Here is a 21,862-nt window from a genome sequence, read left to right as displayed (position 1 = left end):
GCAGCCTGGTCTAGTATGAAATGGGGAGGTTGGTCGGGGGGGGGGGGGCGGGCTAGAGGTTCATGATCCTTGAGGTCCCTTCCCACCCAGGCCATTCTGTGATTCTGTGTGTGATTCTGGGGAAACCTCTCTCAGAGCTAGCCAGGTCCCACAGGACTCCCCAGCACTCTTAGCTCTCCTTGCACCTTCTGCTGATGAAAGAACACCGTATGATTGCTGAAATGACTTATGCAGGAAACAGCAATTCTCATTATGAGAAGAACTGATAACGAAATACATGTCCAGGAGGTCCTACCAAAAATGTGCACACAGGGACATGAAGCTACACTTCAAACTAAATTTGGGTGGGGAAGAAAACAGCAAAAAGATTAGGTATAAAATATGCATTAAATATTTTGCTATATAATCTATATAGCTACAACATATAAGCCTCCTAGAGGATGTTATAAGAACAATGGAAGCATTGTACTCAATATTTAAAAATCTGCAGCCCCCATAAGACTAAGCTTGGCCTCCTTGACTGTTTCCATGCAAAATGGCTACTGACTTGGTACAAAGAATAAGCGATGCTCATCTGACTAGCAGCTATCATTTGTTGGCTTTTCCTGCTTACTCAACATACAGTCCCACCATAGATCTACTAAATACAGCTAACACTACACCCAAAAGACAGAATGACTGTTTTCCTTGGTGGCTAATCTTTACTTTCAGAATGACTGTACTTCAGAGGCATTCTTCTAAGAAGAAGGGAGGCTAGTTGCTCCCATTTCAGAGATAGGGAAATAAGAAGGAATTAAATTTAAGATTACTTAGAATTTTGACTGCTCAATCTGAGATGCTACCTAATCTTGCGCATTACATCACTCCTTATATGCAAGGCAGAACTCCCTGTGACTTCAGTTCTACCTGAGAACCTCCATGAATTAAGTCTGCACCTCAAGCCAGAAACCTAAAATATAAGAACTCAAAGCAAGCAGACATCAGAGGGAAATGACTTGTTTCACATCACACAGGAGCTTTGTGCCAGAAGTGGGACAGCTTTCCATGGATTTGACTATGAGATCGTCATTATTTCTGCAAGTCCCAGGTCTCCTGTAGTACGCACCTTCTGACTTCTGTAACAAATGAACCCTGGGCTCAGCAGACAGCAGATTCCCTTATTTCTTATCCCCAGACAACCTCTGATTATCTCCCGAACATGGTCCAGCCTATCCACTAAGGGAGGAAGGCAAGCACCTTCTGGGAAACATAGGACAAGACCTGTAATCAAAGACTGTGACATTGAACAGGTGTAGGACTGAATCAAAATAATCTAAATTTAAGTCTAGGGTTTTCTACTTTAAGAATGAATCATGTGATGACTTTAACTGTGCTCTTTTAAAATCGTTTCAGTTGCATGATTTCCTCTGTTTACAAAAAGCAACATGAGAAAACAAAGAAAAAGAGAAAAACTTTCACTGTGAAGCATCACATTAAAAATTATGAGCATCCTTATGAAACTGAAACCCACCTCACTGCTGGCTGAAGCACATGAGTAATGGATAGTTGTGGCTGTCACTCCAGGGAGACGTACATGAGATGCTTGTGAACATTTGCCAATGAAGGATGAGATACCTCAGGAAGGAGACCCAGGCTCTGAAGGCAAGTGTGCCATGAGGGAACACACACTTCCACTTCTCCTCACCAATTAATGGCTCTTCCACTTTATTCCCATTTATTTTCCTCTAGCACTTCTGTGCAACTCCAGGCTCACTCTCCTGTTCCATCAGCTGCTCCTTAGGCATCCTTCCCAAGTCAAGACACTTTCTGGCCATCCAAATCATGGTTTTCCCTCCAATGGTTCCTGCTCTCAGCATCTGCTTTTGGTCTCAGGCTCCTTAGCAGTTCCTCCAGCTTCTTATGTACCCCTGCTATGCCTACCAAAGGCTTTTTCACCTTCTGTCTGCCCCATCTCCCACTTCTGTCTGATCCAACCACATTTCCTTGGCAGGGATGGTAGGCATTTGCCATGCTTGGTCCTTGTTTGGACACCACATTCCTTCCAGAGTGTGATTGCAACAGGGGATGAGGGAATGCTCTGGTGGAGGCTGCTGTGCCAGGGCTCAGGATGGATCAGAGAAAAGCTGCCTGGAAGCAGAGCAGACTGAGCAACTCAATTCTATATGTTTCTATGCCACTCAGAAAGCCATAAGGCTGCACAAAGCCAGGTCTGGAAGCAAGGATGCCTTGGGCAGGTGGCATTTTACTTCTCAGCATTTTTCTTTTTTTTTTTTTTAATTTCTGTGTAGTCTTACTAAGTCACTTTGAGATTCCTGTATTTAAAAAAACTACTTGAGATTACAGTCTGATAAAACATATCTTCCTGAATTTAAAAGCTTTTCTGGGTCTTTCTGGGAAACTCGATATAAGGAATAGGTTGAGGCTGATCTACCTCAAATCAACGATGGACTTGAGGTCCTATCCCAGCTGATTCTCTCTCTGGCCATGGCAGGTACTCCTAGGGATCTCAATTTAACACTTTCCATTCTGTGGCTTCTCACCTCACTCATCTCACCTCACCAAGTCACCACACTCCTAACATCTACCACAGTTCTATCATCATGCTTCCTCATCCATCTTAGAGTCTGGCAGTCTATAGGTAATCTCATCTGCTTTGTCTACCTGGAATGTTGCTCCTGCAGCTCCCCAGAGTAGTTTCTCCAGGCAAAAACTTGGCCCTTTGTTTGAACATCTGTCTTCCAAGGTTTCAGAAAAGAATGGCAACTTTTTTTTTTTTTTTTTTTTTTAATGAAGAACACTGTCATGGTGTAGTATTTTAAAGGTTTTTTGAGGAATCTTCGGCTTCTGAAATAAAACCATCTTCCTGAACATGCTACGTATTAAAGATGACTGTGGAAGACAGTAAATATTTGCATTCTGCTTCAGTCTCTTCACTAGGAAGCAATGCTGGCTACAAAACAACTTTGAGGGAAGCAGATATTCATACATAGCTCCAGCATTGCGTGGTAGGGCTTATTGCTGATGCTAATGCAGAATGTTGGAGGAGGAAGAATCCATTTTGGTCACTGGTCTTTAGGAAAGATATGACCTAGATTTGCATTTTCCTCCAATGCAGTCCTTGTTTATTTCAGTTTGAAATGATCCTTTGTCAAAACCACAAGCATGTATACTTCAGGGGAATTTCAATGCAGACTGGAATTTTCTGCCTGGAACTAATTTGCACCCTAAATTAGCAGTAAAAAACAATGGAATTGATTGATGCAAGTAATGAAAACAGGAAAATTCATGAAAAAAAAGTCTTTCAAGATTGAATAAAGCTGACAAACTAAAAATTGCCAAAACTGGGGCACAACAGCAGCATTCAAGAAAACAAACATTGCTTAATAATAAATTTGCAAATCTCTGCAATAGAATGGGCACATTTCAAGTAGAGCACCTGTTGAAGGATTTTATTAGCCTTCTAAATCAAAAATATCATTTTACATTCCTTGTTTCCAGGATCAGATGTCAGTCTCCTTGGAAGCAGGAGGTGCAGCAGATAATGACCTCTGTTGTGTTTTCTATGCTGCTTGGTACTTTCCAGGCATGTCTTTCTCTCTCTCTAAATGTGATGAGAGCAGTTTTCATTTTAGCAAGTGAGGGGAATGATGGTATTATGGAGTTTTAGGAGCATGAAAAATAAAGGCCACCCAGATGAACTTCTCTCCTTGGGTCTGCTTGTTCTCAGCACTTGCTACAGCTGTGAAATTCAGAGCTGTGCCTTGGCTGCTGTGAGCTACAGCATCACACAGTCATGCATCACAGCCCGTGAAGCACTCGGGCTGTGAAGGAGGTAGCACTAAGCACACCTGCACCATTTTTTTGTGAGCGTGATTTTCAGATATCCTTGGCTCAGCTTCAATAGACATGAAGTAATGGCCTTACTTCTGATATCTAGTCAGGATGATCTAGGAAATCTTTATTTCAGAGCAAAACTCACTTTAGATACAGCACTGCCTTCAGTGTTCAATAAGAATTCTTAATTATTCAGTCAGAATACATAAAAAGAGAAAAAAGAATTTTTTTTTCATAACTCTTCAGATCATCTTAACTAGGCTTAATTCATTTTTTTAGGGTAATTGTATTTTGTTTAAACACAGTTAGCAGTTTGGTACCTTGTGCAAGATTAGATTCTCAGTCCAATTCTGACCCATTAATGAAATGAGAGTTCCCTAAAGGCAATCAAATGAGACAAATCAGCACATACGCATGCTGCTATTAAAAAACTTGAGCCTGTGACACACAACCCATGCATGAGAGTGAAATACATGCCTTATGTTCCCCAATTAAATTTAGATTTTTTTTTATTTACACGTTGGAAGAGCACAATATACTGTAATTGTACTGTATTTGTAACAATTTCTGCAAAAAGAGATTTTTGTGAAAGAATAATCATGAAAGGGAACCAAACCACTCAGATTACTGGCACAGCTTCCTGCTGAGTGTGATTAGATAAAGGGAAAAAGAAGACTGGAAAAAATTGATCCCCTCAGCAGAATTTGCCATAATTATATGCGGGATAAGATTTAGCTATTATTCCACTATTAAATTCATCAAGTGGCAAGAATGAACATTCTTGAATAATCTACTTGTTCAATCTAGGCTATACAGGGCGAAGATTCCATTAAAAAAAGAAATAGGGGAGAAGTGGGTGATCAGGTTATACCAACCTGTTAATTTCAACCCCCTCTCAGTCAGACAGTGGAAGGATGCTCTGCGATTGCTTTACCAGCAGTTCTCCAATAGCCCAGCAACTTCTGTTTAAAAGAAGTTTTCATTTTCAAAATGTGAAGTCATCAAATTTCACACATACACACATTTGTCCTTCGCTAGTTGCAAAAACCTTCTAAATCTCAAGAATTGTGCTTGCAAGCCATACTCTCTGCAATGGTTCTTTGCTGGCACAACCTGCCCTACTGTGGCATTCCTAGTTAGGTGAAATAATTCTGAGAGGATACACATGACTTACTAACTGAAAGGAGGAATAGGCTATGTAACCTAATGAGAATGGGGGACTGTCCTCAATGCTACTGAGTGCAGTGAATCAGCAACAATGAAATGGTGAAAGCCCATGGACTAACAGCTGACCCAGATACTGAAGTCAAAAATGAGTACAGCTACATGAGTATCTCAGTGTAAAACTTCCCAGAGCTCCTGGTTTCCAAAAATCAGAAACAGTTATGCAGTTATTCTAATTATCAACACAAGCCATATGAAAAGGAAACAAAAGCAAGACACTATGGAAAGGAACATCTTATCTGAGAGATAACTTATACTGTTCAAAGAAGCGAGAGAAAAAAATGCTGTGTTTAGCATATGATTGGTACCCATTCTTCCTATTACAGATGTTGTAGACAGAATGATCTCACAGTTCATGCCTGGGTGGGGGATCTTAGCTGCAGTACTACCATGAGCCACACAGATCCAGTCTGCTGAGACGGCCTCAACTGTTATTCTAACTGATAAAATAATTGTTAAGTGAACCAGAGAAAAGAAGGAAAAAGAAAATGATCCCGGGGTTCTGGACAACCTCTTGAGTTGGCAGAGCTGTGACACATCATCTCCACTTTGCTCCCTGACACCTTCCATGGAACATGCCCTCATGGCTGGCAATGGCACCTGAGTGAGGAAGCTGCCTAGTTTGTCCAACTGCCAATCTGACTGGAATGCACAGAAGGGTGAAATGGAGAGAAACCAGAAAATTATCATATAGGCAAAATTTAGAGAAAATAATTATTGTTGCAGCCATGATTGATTAGAACATATGTGAATAGCTGAGAGAGATGCAGTCCAGTAGTATTATGATATGAGATTGCATTTAGAAGACACAAAATATGAATGTAACAGATATGAATCCAGAGGAGGCAGCTGTATTTGAAAGGTGGCTGTAGAGATAGAAATTCACAATTAAATGTCTTGTGACAACACCATCTCCAGATATCTGTATGCTGTAATTAATTGATGTGCCTTGGGCATCTAGGTCACCATTCACGTGACGTAAAATAAATACTTTAATTTTTTCTGTACATGCCACAGAACCCAATACAGCGAACACTTTCATGATATGTAATTTTTATATTCCAGTTTACATCTTTTAGACAAAAGCAGATGCTAATCTGCCTCTCTCTGTAGCGTTATATTACAAAAATGTTAGGAAAAAATAATTCTCTGAAAGAGTGGAGAGGCAGTGGCACAGCCTCCCCAGGGAGGTGGTGGAGTCACCATCCCTGGAGGTGTTCAAGAAACACTTAGATGTTGTACTGAGGGACATGGTTTAGTGGGAAAATTTTGGTGGTAGGTGGGTGGTTGGACTGGATGATCTTGGAGTTCTTTTCAACTTTAGTGATTCTGTGATTCTAAACATCCTAAATTTGCTTCATAATATATAGTTATGCACTACTGGTTGGTAGTCCCTGAGTTTTGGTGAAACTGTCAACCGCATACAGCTCATTCAAGGAGAAGTCAGTTGTGTGCTGGAAGTGTTGCTGTCTGATAAACTCAAACATATCTGAATTTTTCATAGTCAGGAAAAGATGGAAAAATAAAAGTATATGTGATAAAAATGAGTACAGATACATTACTGTTTTTTTCCTCCAAAACAGTGTTATGTAATGGCTGGAGAACAGCTGTCTGTAAAAATCAGAATAAATAGCCTGGCAGAAGTGAGGTGACTGACAAGAGTGTCATGAGGTCATCAGATATAGTTTACTAAACAGCAGTGTTTATTGAGTGAATGAGTTATCCTATTAGCTTCTGCTTGTCTCCAAACAAATCTTCATTAACCAGCCCCTTCTGCCAAGCGTAGCAAACAGCTCAGGCTTGATTACTGCAGGGAGTCAGCATGGGCTGAGCCAGAGAAACCACAATGTAAATACAAATCTAGGGGAAGACATGCCAGTTGCCTTCAACGTCAGCCAAGTACTAAAATATGGATTCAGTAGAGACAGCACCAGAAAGCTGCAGTGAGAGTAAAGAAAAATCAAAGTGCATGAAATTCAAAATTCCTTACAGAAACATGTTTTAGGCAGACAAACTGACAAGAATCAGCAAAGCAGCTAAAGTGCAAAGTGGAAAGCTGACTGGCAGATACCTGGTACATCAGCAGCACATGAAACATTTGCAGCCCTCATTCTACAAAGTAGTTTAACTTTTACCACTTTTGCAACGTGAGTCTCTTTTCACTTCAGCTGGTTTGAGAAATGCAAAACATTCCCCCATGTTGAAGAAAAACCATTTCTGTGTGACTTACTGCACTCTGAGAAAGATACATGTTAATTTGTTTTTTGCAAAATCTCTATAAAATGCCCCAGTAAAAAGATGCCTACTTCTTCCTGCTTACAGAAAGCAAACGTGCACCAGTTTTATTTCAAAAGTAAAATGTTTTTCATAACAATATGAATGAGCTAGATATTGCTGACAGCTTGAATTAATAATTTCCCTAGGCTTCTTCTCTCTCCTAAGAAGAACAATGTCATGCTCCAATAACAATAATAGATTTTTCAAGAGGAAAATGTAGATGTAAAAGATGCTGCCAGATGCTGCCAAATGAAGCCAGTACACTTCAGTGTCAGAAGTTGACAGTGCCTTGAGCCCTGCAGAAGTTAACTTCACTTTGAAAGCGAGAAAAAGAGATGTGGTTTTGAAAGTGGAAATTCAGACCAATGGATATGCCTAATCCTTTACCTATAATTAATATCCTAAGTCCAGAATTACTATACTGAAGTTACTGGATAACCACACTGCTTATTTTTGGAGATTACCTATAGTTATTGGCAACAGTTTGCAATTACACAGGTTCTAACTTGGGATAAATAAAGACCTCTATGCTTCTGTTTTTGCATAGGTATTGGCCAGGATGCCAACCTGAAAGGGTCCCTGACTCCTCCCCATGCATGCTGAAGATGGAGTAAAGCTTCCTTTCCTCCTCCTCCTTCTCCTCCTCAGCTGACAAAGGTAGCCAGTTTTTCTAAAGTGATGCAAAGGAGGTATGTGTACCAATCAACACACTGAGGAGAAGACACGGATGGCTGGTAGTCAGTGCATGTTGTTGCAGTACAAGTAGGAAGAATCTCTTTAATAGGGACCTGTTGGTTGATTGGTCACTGTTTAGCAGACATACATGAAATACGGTGTCGGTAGTCAGTTCACATCATAATTTTATGAGGAACAAATGAAAGGTACCTGGGATTGTTCCACCTCATCTTGCTAAACACAATATCCTTGCTAATTTTGGGGGTAAAAAGAAAGAGACAGAGACTCTTCCTACCTCTTCTATTTATGAGTATAGCAGAAACAATCTTGATATTAGTTAAAAATCAGTTTTTCTTGTGCTACAACTTGGTCCATTTTTATATGACAGAGAAAAGGTAATATTTACACCACTGCCATTCCTTAGAATTTCATCTTTTCTAGGAAAGCAAAATCTCACCTTTTCTAATGGAAAACAAAAACCAGCACTTGAAATGATTGCTCAGAAACTATGTTTTACAAGATATTTCTACACTGCTCCCTAGGATCTCTTTGCAAGATTTGAGTTTTTGTCAGAAGAAGTCTAGACATTCTTACAACTGTATCTTTAACTAAATATCATAAGCTGGATTCCAACAGATTCATACCCCTGATCTGGATTCTTCCAGTTGTTAAGGCTCTTGCACTGAAACAGAAGAGCCAGATGTTTCTGAGACATCAGGCATATGTAAATTATGAGCCGATTCTATGATGCTGGCAGCTAAGGACACTCAGCACCTTTCACAATTAGACCCTCAATTAACAAAATTTACAGTCTCACTTCTGCAGACTTATAACACACTGTTCAGATCTGCAATATTGTATTTAAAGTATTAAAAAATGTATCTAGAAAGCAGATGGAGAAAGAGTTAGCATCCACTTGATGAAATTCCAACACTTGTGCTCCAGCCCCACTAATTTCCAAAGTTCTTTAAGCTGTCCAGTGCCTACTCTAATCTATCACGTTTGTTACTTTCCATTCACTTGTTACATCAGCCTTATAAAGGCACTGAAGGGATTCTGGAAGCAATTACTTCAATGACCATCTCATATTCTTCTCTATCTCCTGCCTGTAGAGGAATTGGAGACTCATCACAACCAGAAAATGTGCTCTAAAATGTGTCAACAACTGGTTACTCTGGTGGATCAAATGGTACCAACATAATGTGCTGGGTAGCACATCTCCATCTTGCCTACATAGTAATTAATATGGGATGAAGGAATAAAGAGAAGTAGAAGCATTTTGGAAAAACTCAAAAGAGCTGTGCAAGGAAAGATATTACCGATTCTACATTTTGTTGAATGAGTGGTTTTTGAAATACAGGACATATTTCTGTTTTATGAAACAATTCTAGACCCTCTTTGCTGCTGAAAGTTAGTTCCTTCCTTGTTCTTCTCCCACATCTCTTTTCTTACCCTTCAGACTCATCACCTTCCAATGAAAGGTCTATCCAACTAGGAAAAGATATTATGTTGAAAGATATCTCTAGCTCATATTTATTTTCAGACGTTTTCTCCATTGGTACATGTCACCTGAAATCTGTGGGGGTAGGCTATTATATTTTATTAGATTTATTGCATTAAAAACCCACATGCTTTCAGACTCAGAACATCTTTACCCTACATCTATTACTCAACAACCTCACCAGAGATCACAAGATGCGAGACCCAGATTTATACTTAGTGTGAGCCTTCTTAACTAATTTTCAGACACTGATCATAAAAGAGACACAAATTTTCATTCTCAGCAAGCTTTGACAGAAACAGCAAAAGGCTTTCAGGACTGCTGCATACATACGTGAAGTCCAGAAAAGGGAATGGCTGGGGAAGTAAATCAGATGAGTTGAGGGCATTTTGATTTACAATGCCAGGTCTGATATGTGGAAGTATGCTGCACCCAAACAGATGTCAATGGCCCACAGGTAGCTGAAGCGAGTTTAAACACAACCGTTCTCTTACACTGAATGATGCTCTATACTTTATGCTAATGCAGCTTGGTTCTTCAGCTGTGGATGAAGTCCGAGAGGAAGGTTTGGGAAAGGAGAATGTTGGAAATCTTAACTAATTTCTTGTCCTTATTTGTTCTCCTTTTTCTGAACAGAGAACAAGTATTAGCTCTGCATTAACATCACTTTTAACATGATCTAGCTTTTCTGTAGCAGTGTCCCAAAGAAAGAAAGAGCTGGTACAAAGAGATGTGAATAAAGACAAAGGCAGCTCCCTTGGAATTAAACATCAAGATAATGGGCTTCACCTAAATGAGGGCATGCAACCTTGCAAAAGGTATTATCAGAGCTTCCGACACAGATTCAATACTTTCCCTAACTCTACCTCCTTCACTCTGAATAGCTTCTTCCTCTGTGTTTTCATGTTTATTTGAAGGGGCAAATGATAGAAATCATGTCAGAATTCAGAGAACTATGTGAGATAAGACAGTGTATGACTGTGGGATGGAGCAAACGTTAATTCTTTCACTTGTGTGTAAAATACACTGTACACAAAATGGAAAGCTGCAGATTCTCTCTAGAATTCCTGAGGCAATCAGATTGGGGCTAGTCATTCCTGGATGGGTTTGAATATACTGCAGTTTGTGTATTTTTGATTTGCTAAAACCATAGCTTTATTTCACCCACAAATGTGCTTAACTGTATTTCACTCTTAGCAAAATTCAGGATTACAGGTAACACCCTGTGCAAAGAGGGTTTAGCAAAAGCAAGCAGGAGCAAGGAATTCCAAAGCAGAAATAGCCTGCTTTGTTTAAACAAAAAGCCTGCCAGTCTTTATTTTGTTATGCTATTACAGCATTCTAACTTCCATCTAAGCCTTCCCAGAGGGATGTAGTCTACACTTTACTTTCGCTAAGCACAGAATTTATTTGAAGTCATTACAGAAAAAAAAATAAAAAATCAAGTTATCATTGTCTTGAATGTACAGAGATGAAGAATAGGTGTCTTTTTCAGTAGAATAAGTAAGAGGTCTGTCACAGCAGAGGATTTTCTAATATTATTTATAGTTGCTTTTTTTTTTTTCCTCTCCTCTGACAGTTCAGCTCAACTCCTTGATCAGAGCACTAAGAACTGTTCTGCTCAGATGGCTTACTGCATTTTGAGTGGAATGCAATTTAGTGCTCTCCCATCTGACCACAGCCAAATTCAGTAAGAGAGAACAATTTCCAAAGATCAACACACCTATTCTTCTCTGCTGGAGGCCAGACAAAGATTGCAGCATTAGAACAGATTACCTGCATCTGCCTACAGCTGCCTTTGATAAAAGGGACTGTTAGGCTGTAATGGCAGCTGGACTGTCCGTGTCTGCAAGATAACATCAGGTGCTTTCCAAACTGAGCATCTGAGTGGTGCTTTGAAATTGAGCATTGTACAAAGCAGTGCAGTAAGAACAGTGTACCAGCACAAAAGAGTTCATTACATCTCTGCACACACTTCAGAGCTTCTGATTTTTCAGATGGATTAATTAAGCATAGCCCCTTCAGGAAAGAGGCCTAAGTCTTGCTTTCCTAAAGAACAGCAGTTAAAACCAATCACATTCGTATTATTTTCCTAAAATAGACTAATTATTACTGAAAATGTGATTGCATTATATAAATTGGGTCATGTCTTCAGATTACTAATCCATCTCATTTCTGTCACCACCGTCACAAAAACACTGCACTTAAAATAATTCAAAACAAAGAAAAGATTCACATCTTTGTTGCTCTGTTAAGTGACAACTCAATGATTTGCCCTTCATTAGTTATTGACATCTCAGCTAAAGGACAACGTACATCTAATGCTCAGGGTTCTGTTGTTTTGGAGTGATGACCAGCCCTCCAAGCACAGCACTTTGGATAAAGGTTATATTATCTTTAAGTGGAAACAGACTGTGGGTTTATTTTATATTCTGCTTCACATTTTACCTATTATGTGTAATTATAAGTCAATGCTGCTGTGGGAAATCTGCTTCCTTGCAATGTAATTCCAGGCATACTTCAAAGACATATGTAATTCCAGACATATTTCATATACCCTACTCCTGCTTGCAAGTCAGAAAACATTATCCCCCAGAACACGAGGCCACCAATGAGATCTACTGCTAGAACCACGTGCCATGAAGTCACATCAACATGGCCCAGCACCTGAGTTTCCTGGTGATAGAGATGTAGAGGGAGACATTCAGCCAGCCCAGGCTTCTCAACACAGGACAAACAAGTCTGGCAGAAACAAGGAGAGACAGTTGATTTAACCACTGCTTTTCAGATTGTGGCAAAGTCATTAAGGTTTCATGTTTGTTTATAGGTTTAAAAAAAAGTCTCAGTTAATGAGATTTTAGACATGGATTACTTAGACAACACAGCAACTTTCAAATTACTATATGACTTGTAATACCTTTCGGTATGTTTTGTGAACGCTCAGACACTTCAATATACTGGGATGAGCATGGCTGCTGGCTCCAGGTCAGGTGCCTACAGCACCTACATACCAGTAGTAGTGAGGGGCAATATGGTGGGACAGAATTGTCTCTCTGGAGTCATTCAACAGAAGTCTCCATCTAACTGGGCCTCTGGACCCTTCTATGACAACCCAGATAGTCATACACCTTATAACACCTATGCAGAACTCAAACCCTTATTCAATCATCCATACTGCTAAAGGGAGAACAACGCAAATTGAGTCATGTCATCATATCATTAAGGTTGGAAAAGACCACTAAGATCATCTAGTCAAACCATCCATTTACCACCAATGCTGTCCATCAATCCAAGTCCTTCAGTGCCGCATTTATAATGTTTTTTGAAGATCTTCAGGGATGGTGACTCCACCACCTCCCTGGGCAGCCTGTTCCAGTGTCCAATCATTCTTTCTGAGAAGAAATGTTTCCTCATATCCAACCGCAACCTCCCCTGGTGCAACTTAAAGCCATTAACTTTTGTCCTATTGCCCTTACCCAGGAGAAGAGGCCAACCCCCAACCTCACTACAACATCCTTTGAGGGAGTTGCAGAGAGCAACAAGGCCTCCTCTGAGCCTCCTCCTCTCCAGATAGAACAATCCCAGTTCCCTCAGCCGCACCCCATAAGTCTTGTGCTCCAGAACTGTCACAGCTTTGTTGCCCTTCTCCGAACACACTCCAGAGCCATGATGTCCTTCTTGCAGTGAGGGGCCCAAAAACGAACACAGTTCTTGAGGTGTGCCCTCACCATTGCTGAGTAAAAGGTTGAAATGACGTGAAATGATTATCAATTTTGTGTATGCAACATAATCAAGAAATATTGATAAGTTGCAGAATATACTTAGGCACTATATTTAGGCACATTCCACTCAGAAATATGCAAAGGATATCCAAAGTATTTTTCATCTTGGTACAATTGTTAAAACAATACTAATAAATAACGAAACATTTCATGTAACTAATCACTGCATCTTCCTCTATTTGTACTGCCAATAGGCTTCCTCCTTAAAAGCTCTTTTGATCAAATGACAGATTTCTCTTAAATATCTCCTTCTTTTGAAAAAAAAAAACACCATGCTTTTTTCTGCTTCAGTGGACACTGTCAAACCTACAAGTCTGATGGCTGTTCTATTCCCAGCATCAGAAAAAGCTGGCAGGGTCCCATAGCACAGCAGGCTGAAGGACGATCAGCATTATATCCTTGTGCAAAGGATATCTGATGTGCAATCTTGGCCAAAGCACAGCCTGCAGTCTGAGGGAGGCACATCTGTGGTCTGTGCCCGCTATGGCACTCTCAGTACAAGAGTCCCAGCACAAAGAGGACATTGACAGAGGTAGGAGGTCTGGAGCATGATGTACCCATACAGGTTGAAAGGTAGATTTGTCAGTCTGGAGGCTCTGGATGAGTGGTTATGGAGAAGGCTGAATCATGCATTTGTCAGATATGCACTAAAAATGGACAGGAGATAATGGGCACAAGTTGCACAAGGGAAATTCTAGTTATTTTTAAGAAAAAAAAAATCACACTGCAATGTAGTTCAGTGCTGGAAGAGGCAGCCTGGAAACATTGTGCAACTTTTATCTTTGGAGACATACAAGGACAAATGGAGAAGTCAACCACACGGGTGTTATCTGAACAAAAGTAGAATCGTCTTTTGCTTCTGGAGATGTCCACAAAGTAAGACCAACACAGTCCTTCGTGACATTTTAAGATCACAGTTTTAAATGCTTAAGGCTGTCTTTCTAAGTCCTGGGAATGTCTCAACACAAGTCCAAGCAACTTAAGAGTTTTAAAGATTAAATTCAGTATTTATAGTCAGAGAAAAGAGCCAAAATGAGGAAGGAAGTTGAAAAATTGGTATAATATATCCCAATGCCTGACACTGCTTAAATGGCAAACAGCTGTAACTACCAAGCATTTCTCAAGTAGGGACCCATATAATATTTATTCCAGTAATCCCATCTTCCTGGTCACAGAGTTCTGTATGCCCAAAAGGTAAAACAGAATTTATCAGACTTATTTCAGTTCCTAACCTCAGCATAAAATTACACAGCACACAAACCAACCTGCCAAGTGTTGAGTACAGCTAACATTTCCAGGGCTGACTCTCATATCTCAACCCTGCCCCCGTCTCAGGCAATTTTCATCAGAACAGTTTCCATGAGTGCCAGCATCATGCTTCAAGTCAGTTAGAAATTTTTCAGCACGAGCTGTGGTCTCAGTTTTTCTCATTAAAAACCTCCACCAGCTTCAAAAACATTTTGTGTGTATGTGTGTGTGCATGTATGTGCACGGGTGATGTGGATCTTAAAATTCATAAAGCCAACTTTTGGGATAGAGAAGATGAAACTTGCTCAAGCTACAGTCAGATGCCTCTGAAATTAGAAACAGTGTTCTTCTCCAAGGTCAGCTCTTCATTAGTAAAGGAAAACATTCTTAAGTGCTGGTTTAAGCAATCTGATAGTGGATCCAAAGGCACACTGCATGTCAGGATTACTCAGGGAAACAGAGGAAATGAACCATATAAATTCTTTGTCAAACAGTTTTCTAACACTCCAAATCTATTTTTAGGTTCAGCATCTGCAGAAGGTCTTAATTTCACTGTATTTCTTCAAGCTTTCTGCAGAGATACTTTCATTTTTGGTACAAATCCAGAAAACAACCCTGGCTTCATTTGGAAACCAAATTTGAAATCCTCATTCCTTGTTTCTTTTTGGACAGAACGGTCTTTGAAAGGACAGTCCTGAAGAGTCCCAAAGAGCTTGGACACAGCTGGGGTACAGTCAGTTCCAGCATCCTTCTCCACAGGCTTTGATTTTATTCTTGAATTCCACCTGGCACAAGTCTATTTTTAATGCCATTTGCTTTTTTTTCCCCAATTGGCTAGGCAGCCCCTTAGAGATTTTCCACAAAGTACCTGACCCCTCTTGGTCAGATGTTCCAGAGAACGGAAGGAGAACAGCTTGCTCAGCTGAAGCCCCATAATTAGCATAAACTGCGATAACTCTCAGTCCTTCTCTAACCTGCTGGCTGCACAGCATGATTTCCTTGGGATTTTTGTTTGCTTTGCTTTTAATATGAAGTGTAATATTACTGGGAATCACCAGATGGCATTGCTGCAGATAATTCTGATATTTCTGTTTATCTAAGTGTACGTAAGTTAGATATTGAAAAATGCCTAATGCAATCCATGCAGATTATTTCCTGATATTATTGCTTGAGCTCAGCTACAGAGGTGACATTTTCAATGTAAACATATCCAGTCTTAATCATGTATTTGCATCCACATATGCTAATGCTTGAGCCCTCACAACACCACATGATTTATCTGTGCTGCAAAGGAGAGTGCATGGCTGCACAGGCATGCTTTAGAAACAGGATATACAAGGTTTTCCTACATTGTACAAGTCAGACAGGAGATATTCTTTAGACTACCTTAAAATGTTATTGTTTCTTAATCACTATATTCTTTAGGCACATTGAAATGATTTAAAAGCATTTGAAATTCTTAAAATGTTGCCTGTTTAGTGTCTGAATCTGCTGGCCGAAGAGTTTCAGCTACAATGGTGGCATCTGCAAATAACCAGGGATCAAATTATGTACTAATTCACACCTCATTAAGCTCCTCTGAAGAGCCCAAATGATATGGGTAGTAACTTTTAGCACAGGCTATGCTGCACAACATATGGTAGCACCCTGGGGCTGCGGGAGCTTTCAGCCTGCACAGCCCAGCTCTGAGGCCAGCTGGGGTGGCTGGACCTCTTCAACTTCCTAGCCCTCCAGCATGGTAAGGTTGTGATGGGGCACTTCTTTCCCAGGCATTGCTACCACCACATTAAACGGTAAACTCACATTTTCTCTTCTCATTTCATAGTCCTTCTCTTAAAACCAAGAATAAAACAATACCTAGCCTACAAGACTGCCTTATGAATGAAGTACTCTCTTCCCAGATGCACACGGAAGCCAGGTGCAGTCACCTCACCATGCTGCTGCAGCTGCATGAAGATCAGAGCAGGCCACAGAGGTGACCAGGAACCCAAAAGATGGTGTGCCAATAATTTTAGAACGTATGTGGTAAAAGGAAATTAGAACCTAAGGCAGCTACCACTGTAGCATACATTTATTTCAATATTTTTATTCAGATGCCCTGGAAGTCTGTGGGCCATTTCTTTGGAGGAATAGTTTTGAATGCAGATGGCATTTTTTCTCTTCAGTTGCCATCATGCTGGCATTTTCTTGTACTATCAGCAGTCAAACAAATTCCCACTATTACTGTATGATCACAGCTTTGAGCATTAGTGAATGAGAAGTCAAGTCCCTGAGGAAAGATCTATTGCTGATGAAAGAAACCTCCCTCGGCTGAACAGGCAGAGGTGTTTCTGGAGGACAGCTCTCTCATTAGGGGATGTTAAATCCATACTTCAGATCATAGTTATCCCCTATGTCTCCCACAAAAGCATTTGAAACATCACCTTAGTAGAGGTAAGACAGTTCTCTTCCTTCTTTCTTTGTATCTGCCTCACTGCCATATAATTTGTTATTTTATTGAGGCCAGTATTATTAGAAATCAAAGAAGTCTTTCCTAGGATTGCTTTCCCAGTCAAGGCAACAGCAAGGTAGTCAATACAGATGTTTTCGGATGGAGTTAATTCAGCACTAATCCTCATTAAATGGATGAAGGAATGTAAGTAAGGTAATAAAAGATGTCTGAAATACCAACACAAAGCATGGACCTTTGGGAGTCCAAGAATTAAAAAAATGAGAAACATAACTCAGTAAAACTCCCACAGCAGAAAATGTATCTGCAGCAGTTTCTTAATGCCTCAATGGATGTCCAAGGAGAGAGCTGCAAATCACTTATCTCTCTGGGTTTGAAGGGGCTGTCTACAGAAGCAGTAACGCGAGATAGACCCAGTGGATTACATTTTTCAATAACAAAGCCTTGTTCCTAAGATTTTTTAATAAAGCCAGCTACCCAGAGAAGAGATCAGAACTCTGTAATTGCGTTACAAAACAGCAGCAAGAACCAGAGACAATTTACAATAAATATTTTCCTCTTATGGGTTTTCCAAGTACATTTGGTTGGTGCATACAGCCCCCTTCTCCACTTACACACCCCTTTTATACCCCCCATGCATCCCCAAACAGGAGTACTGTTATTCTAAGTGACAGAAACAAACTCTTAAATAAAGGTTGAAGTTATTGTCTCACGGATTAATGAACAGCTATTTTATTAAAAAAAACCCCAAAAACTAATAAAATTATTCACAAATAAATGAAGAGATGGCCATGGTGATCCACAGATAGAAATACTCAAAAATCCCCATCCTTCAGCTTTTGCCTCAAAACGTTTGACACAAGCTAAAGCCCTGCAATGAAGTAACACACACCCTATGTAAATCCTGTCTTTGTAGTGTGGTGCAAACCCTTCATGCATGCAAGCACTACTTTGCAGAAGAAATTTTGTCAGACAAACGCTATTTCTTAATGGTGAGTGAATTAGACGAGAACTCCTCTGAGGCATTTGTTAAGAATGCTTGATGCCTGTCATGTATTGCCAATGTATTTCCAACAGTACTTAGACTTGTTACTTTTAGAAAAATCATGAATTAAGCTGAACATTTTTGGTTAAAAGGATTGAAGGCATCCTTTGATGACATAAACCAATTGACAAGAGGCTTTATAAAAAAGACTTGAATGAGAGATTAGGAACCTGCAATGTACAAAAAACTGCCGCTGGAAGACAGGAGATAAAAAAACAAAAGTTGAGAATACCGAAAACAGAAGCTACAGAACCTGGAAGAGAGATAGTGGGCACAGTGAAAAACTGTAACAGTAAATATTAGTTATAAATACGAAGAGTACATGAATAGTAAATGAAGTTTGTGTAAAGCAGAGGAGCTGGAAGAAAGATGCCGTCCCTTATTCTCTGACAAAGAGCACATGCACGCAATGGTTCCTGCCTCTTGCTGTTCTGAATACAAGAGATGGATTAGGATTTTGGTTTCTAACTTGCTTTTCTTTCCCACAAAGCACTAATTCTGTCATCAGTATCTGGAATTCATCGTGGTTATTTCCAAAAGAAAAGCAACTCTGAGAAGTGCTTATATCTCTCATATTTAGATCCAAACCTCTCCTTGAGTCATTTTTGCTGTAGAAGGAGTAACAACAAGGTGTGAACATGCATGTTTTGTCTTGCAGACTTCTCCTTCATTTCCAACCCTATAATACAGCTAAAGAGTTGTACCAGCTGCTAATCAGTACACCCAGTAACTTCCAACTTACAGAAAGCACAACATCTCTCAAAGCAAAATTCAGCTGAGGAACCCTCCTTTGCTGGTGAAAGCCAGCAGAGCTGCTAGCCCACAGCCTTCTTACTCAGCCTCGCTAAATTGCAATTGCTCTTCTGGGGATGAGAGCAGGAGGAGATATGACCTTGGACTTCCCTTCTGTGTGCCCTGAGCACAGAATAAATTAGCTTGGACACAGTAAACAACACAACTGCATCAGTCTGGGTCAGTGTCTAGTTTCAAGCTGATTACTCAGTCCAGCTCCCTGCTGAAATGGACTCAAGGGTTTGGGTCTGGAAGAGATCTGATGGCTGAGCTGACAGAGCTGCACAGAAAGGTACCTTCATTTTTGTCACCCCTGTGCATTTCCCATCTTGTTACTCACCAGTACTGCTCTGGATGGTCCTCACTGTAGTGGTTGTTCGCGGGGGAGAAGACGACCGCAGTGATATGCACTCATCATCTTGGGAGCAGCCCTTCTCAATGGCTCTCACATAGCTGTGGCTCCTCATACGGAAGCAGCCCGGCATTGGCAGGTCCAGGGCCTCCACTGCCTGAGACTCAAGCTCACTGAACACTGATTCGCAGACGGACTCAAACTGACCATTCACCTCCATCTCACTCACCTGTGGGCAAAGATAATCAGGTTCAGCATGCGAAAAGTAGAGGTTTTATGCAGAGATTTTTATTTCAGCCCTCGATTCCAGCCAAGACCAGTGGGAAGCTGTGTCTCCATAAAAGCGCCTGGCTTTCCTCAGCTCAGGAAGATGAAGCTCTGACAATTACGACCATTACACTGAAAAACAAAAATCACACTTTCTTTGATGGTTGAAAAAAATAAAGGTCAGCTTAACCTTGGGACAATCAATGCAAGCCAAAGGCAGTGACAGTGACAGAGCTGAGGGGCTGGAAGCTTAAGTGCAGACACACTAATAAATAGTGGGAAAGAGGAGGCTGGTATGGGAAGGAGCTTTGCTGCAGGGAGGAAATCTTTGTATAACTACATATTCTGGCTGACTCCTTTGAGAGCTGAAATGTGCCAGGGAAACTTTAGACCCTTTGTGGAGCATACACTAGGTGGTGACAAAGACTTCCACTCCACACAAGTTCAAGAACAGTTAAAGGTATGCAGCTTTGCTGCAGATCTTGCGAACCTGAAAATCACTTATCTGTGCTTATATATGAATGGATGCTTATATTTCTAAACTCATAACTGAGTCCTGAGCTTGGCATTAAAGCATAATGATTATCACTGTAGGAAATACACACACAAAAAACATCACTTAAGGGTTTTGCTGTTTTTCAGGCATGCAGAAAACCAACATTCTAGAAGGTAAGACTTAGAGTGAAAGAAAAAAAATAGGATGGCTCTTAATAAGGAAAGCATTATGCCAAGTAATTTGTACACATAAACGAAAAAGGAAATCTTAAAAAGTAGAACATATTGTTTTATCACTGGGAAGTTGCTTAAAATAGTATGGAAAGATCACAGAGAGTACATGATATAGAAAATGGTGGAGGACAGTGATATCCCTGCATAAACATTTCTGAATTAAGACTTTAAAAAATATTTTCTTATTCATACTGACAAATGGCACTAATTCTTTGACAGGCAGCTTTGTCTAAGAGCTTTGTGTCCAGCTAAATAAGAAAGCTAACCTAATGTTCACATAGTTTCCTCTGAGGCTTTCATTCCCATGCTGCTTCTCTTAGATACATCCTAACCCTTCTGCTAGAGCATCAACCCTTATGCAAAGTGCTTCATTATATTATACATAGGTGAATAACCTCAAGCTACAATGTCCAAAGAAAAAATATCACAGAAACTCAAACTACAAATTCATACTGAATGCCTCATACATTTGTTACAGCTGAAGTCTTACTATCAATAACATCACTTGCTTTTTTTTGACATTTGGTAATCTGACATTCCAATGTTAAAGGGAATCACAGCATCACAAATCCTGTCTGCTATGCTTCTTGACCTGCTTAACAAAGTTATTTTATCCAAGAGATTGATCTGAATGATGCGCTTAAGCAAACAAGCCAAAAGTCACACCAAGGAGCTACAGGATTTAGCAGATGAACTACTGTCCCACTGCCTTGTGAAATGCTGGCACTTTTGCACTTCTTTCAGATTTGTCCCTGGCCAAATTAACTGCACAAGCATATTGTAGGCAAGGAGAGACTACTTTATGATGTAAAAATTCATAAACTGAATAAGTGGGACTTCTTGTTCTTCTAGATTAGAATGAACACAGAAGAGTCTTACAGAACTTCTGGTCAATAACATAAGCAGACCTCTGCACTTAAAATATTCTGTGATACTTGTACTATGAAGGTGAAAAGTTCAGAGGCACTCAGGATGTATACAACTCTGATGTATACAACAGGATAACAAAAGCTTTGAAAATATAGTAATATTCTTGTAAGAATTGTAAAACACAAAATACTGTGGAATTCATTTTCCTTTAGCATTACAATCAGCTTCTATATGACTTTTTGAGGGATGTTTAGAGAATTTGATTTCAGACCAGATCCTTAAGACACATGTATAAAGACACTGCTAATGAGCACCTGCTTTTGGAAAAGGTAAATAAAAGATCAGACTGCTTCTGCTTCAAACAAACTGCATATTGTTCCACTTATCCTTTTGCAAAAGGAAGGCTATGGCATTAACAGATGTTGCATTCTCACAAACAAAACTGCGTGAAAATATTAAAAAAAGAAAATAAATGTTTTGAAAGCATGTAGCATGCAATAGCTTGAGTCTATTTTAAGCAAAACAGAGTTTCTACTTGGTTTGGTGAGAGTGATGCCCTGGATGCATGCACCCACCTGACTGATGGTACTCATGGCTCTCATGTAGCTCTCATTGCGTGAGCGGAACTTGGGGGATGTCAGCAGCCCTGCAGGGTCCAGGCTGTCCAAGCTCCTGTTGATTGAGACTTCGCTCACTGCCCTCAGGTAACTGTGGCTCCGGATCTGAAGCTTTGGCGAGTGTTCACTGGATATCCTGAGAGGTTTGCAGGAAAAGAAAGAAAGAAAGAAAGAAAGAAAGAAAGAAAGAAAGAAAGAAA

General features: G+C 40.1%; 1 protein-coding gene across 3 annotated transcripts in view; it reads right to left on the bottom strand.

Moving 5' to 3' along the window:
• Window positions 1-21,862, bottom strand: part of DLGAP1 (DLG associated protein 1) — a 225,454-nt gene that overhangs the window by 65,341 nt on the left and 138,251 nt on the right. For 2 of the 3 annotated variants that reach the window (XM_042870217.1, XM_042870218.1), the window contains 2 exons: window positions 21,621-21,798; window positions 19,168-19,408 (listed from right to left, as the gene is read on the bottom strand). In XM_042870217.1, coding sequence (XP_042726151.1) covers window positions 19,168-19,408; window positions 21,621-21,798 — 419 coding nt within the window. Of the gene's footprint in view, window positions 1-19,163; window positions 19,409-21,620; window positions 21,799-21,862 lie in introns of all 3 variants that reach the window. The other variant, XM_042870219.1, reaches the window with a different exon arrangement.

The sequence above is a fragment of the Lagopus leucura genome, unplaced genomic scaffold, assembly GCF_019238085.1.
Source record: "Lagopus leucura isolate 7727_CA_CO unplaced genomic scaffold, USGS_WTPT01 Super-Scaffold_100002, whole genome shotgun sequence".
Lineage (NCBI taxonomy): Eukaryota > Metazoa > Chordata > Aves > Galliformes > Phasianidae > Lagopus > Lagopus leucura.
Note: the sequence above shows the minus strand (reverse complement) of the source record. Positions and strands in the feature narration are given on the sequence as shown.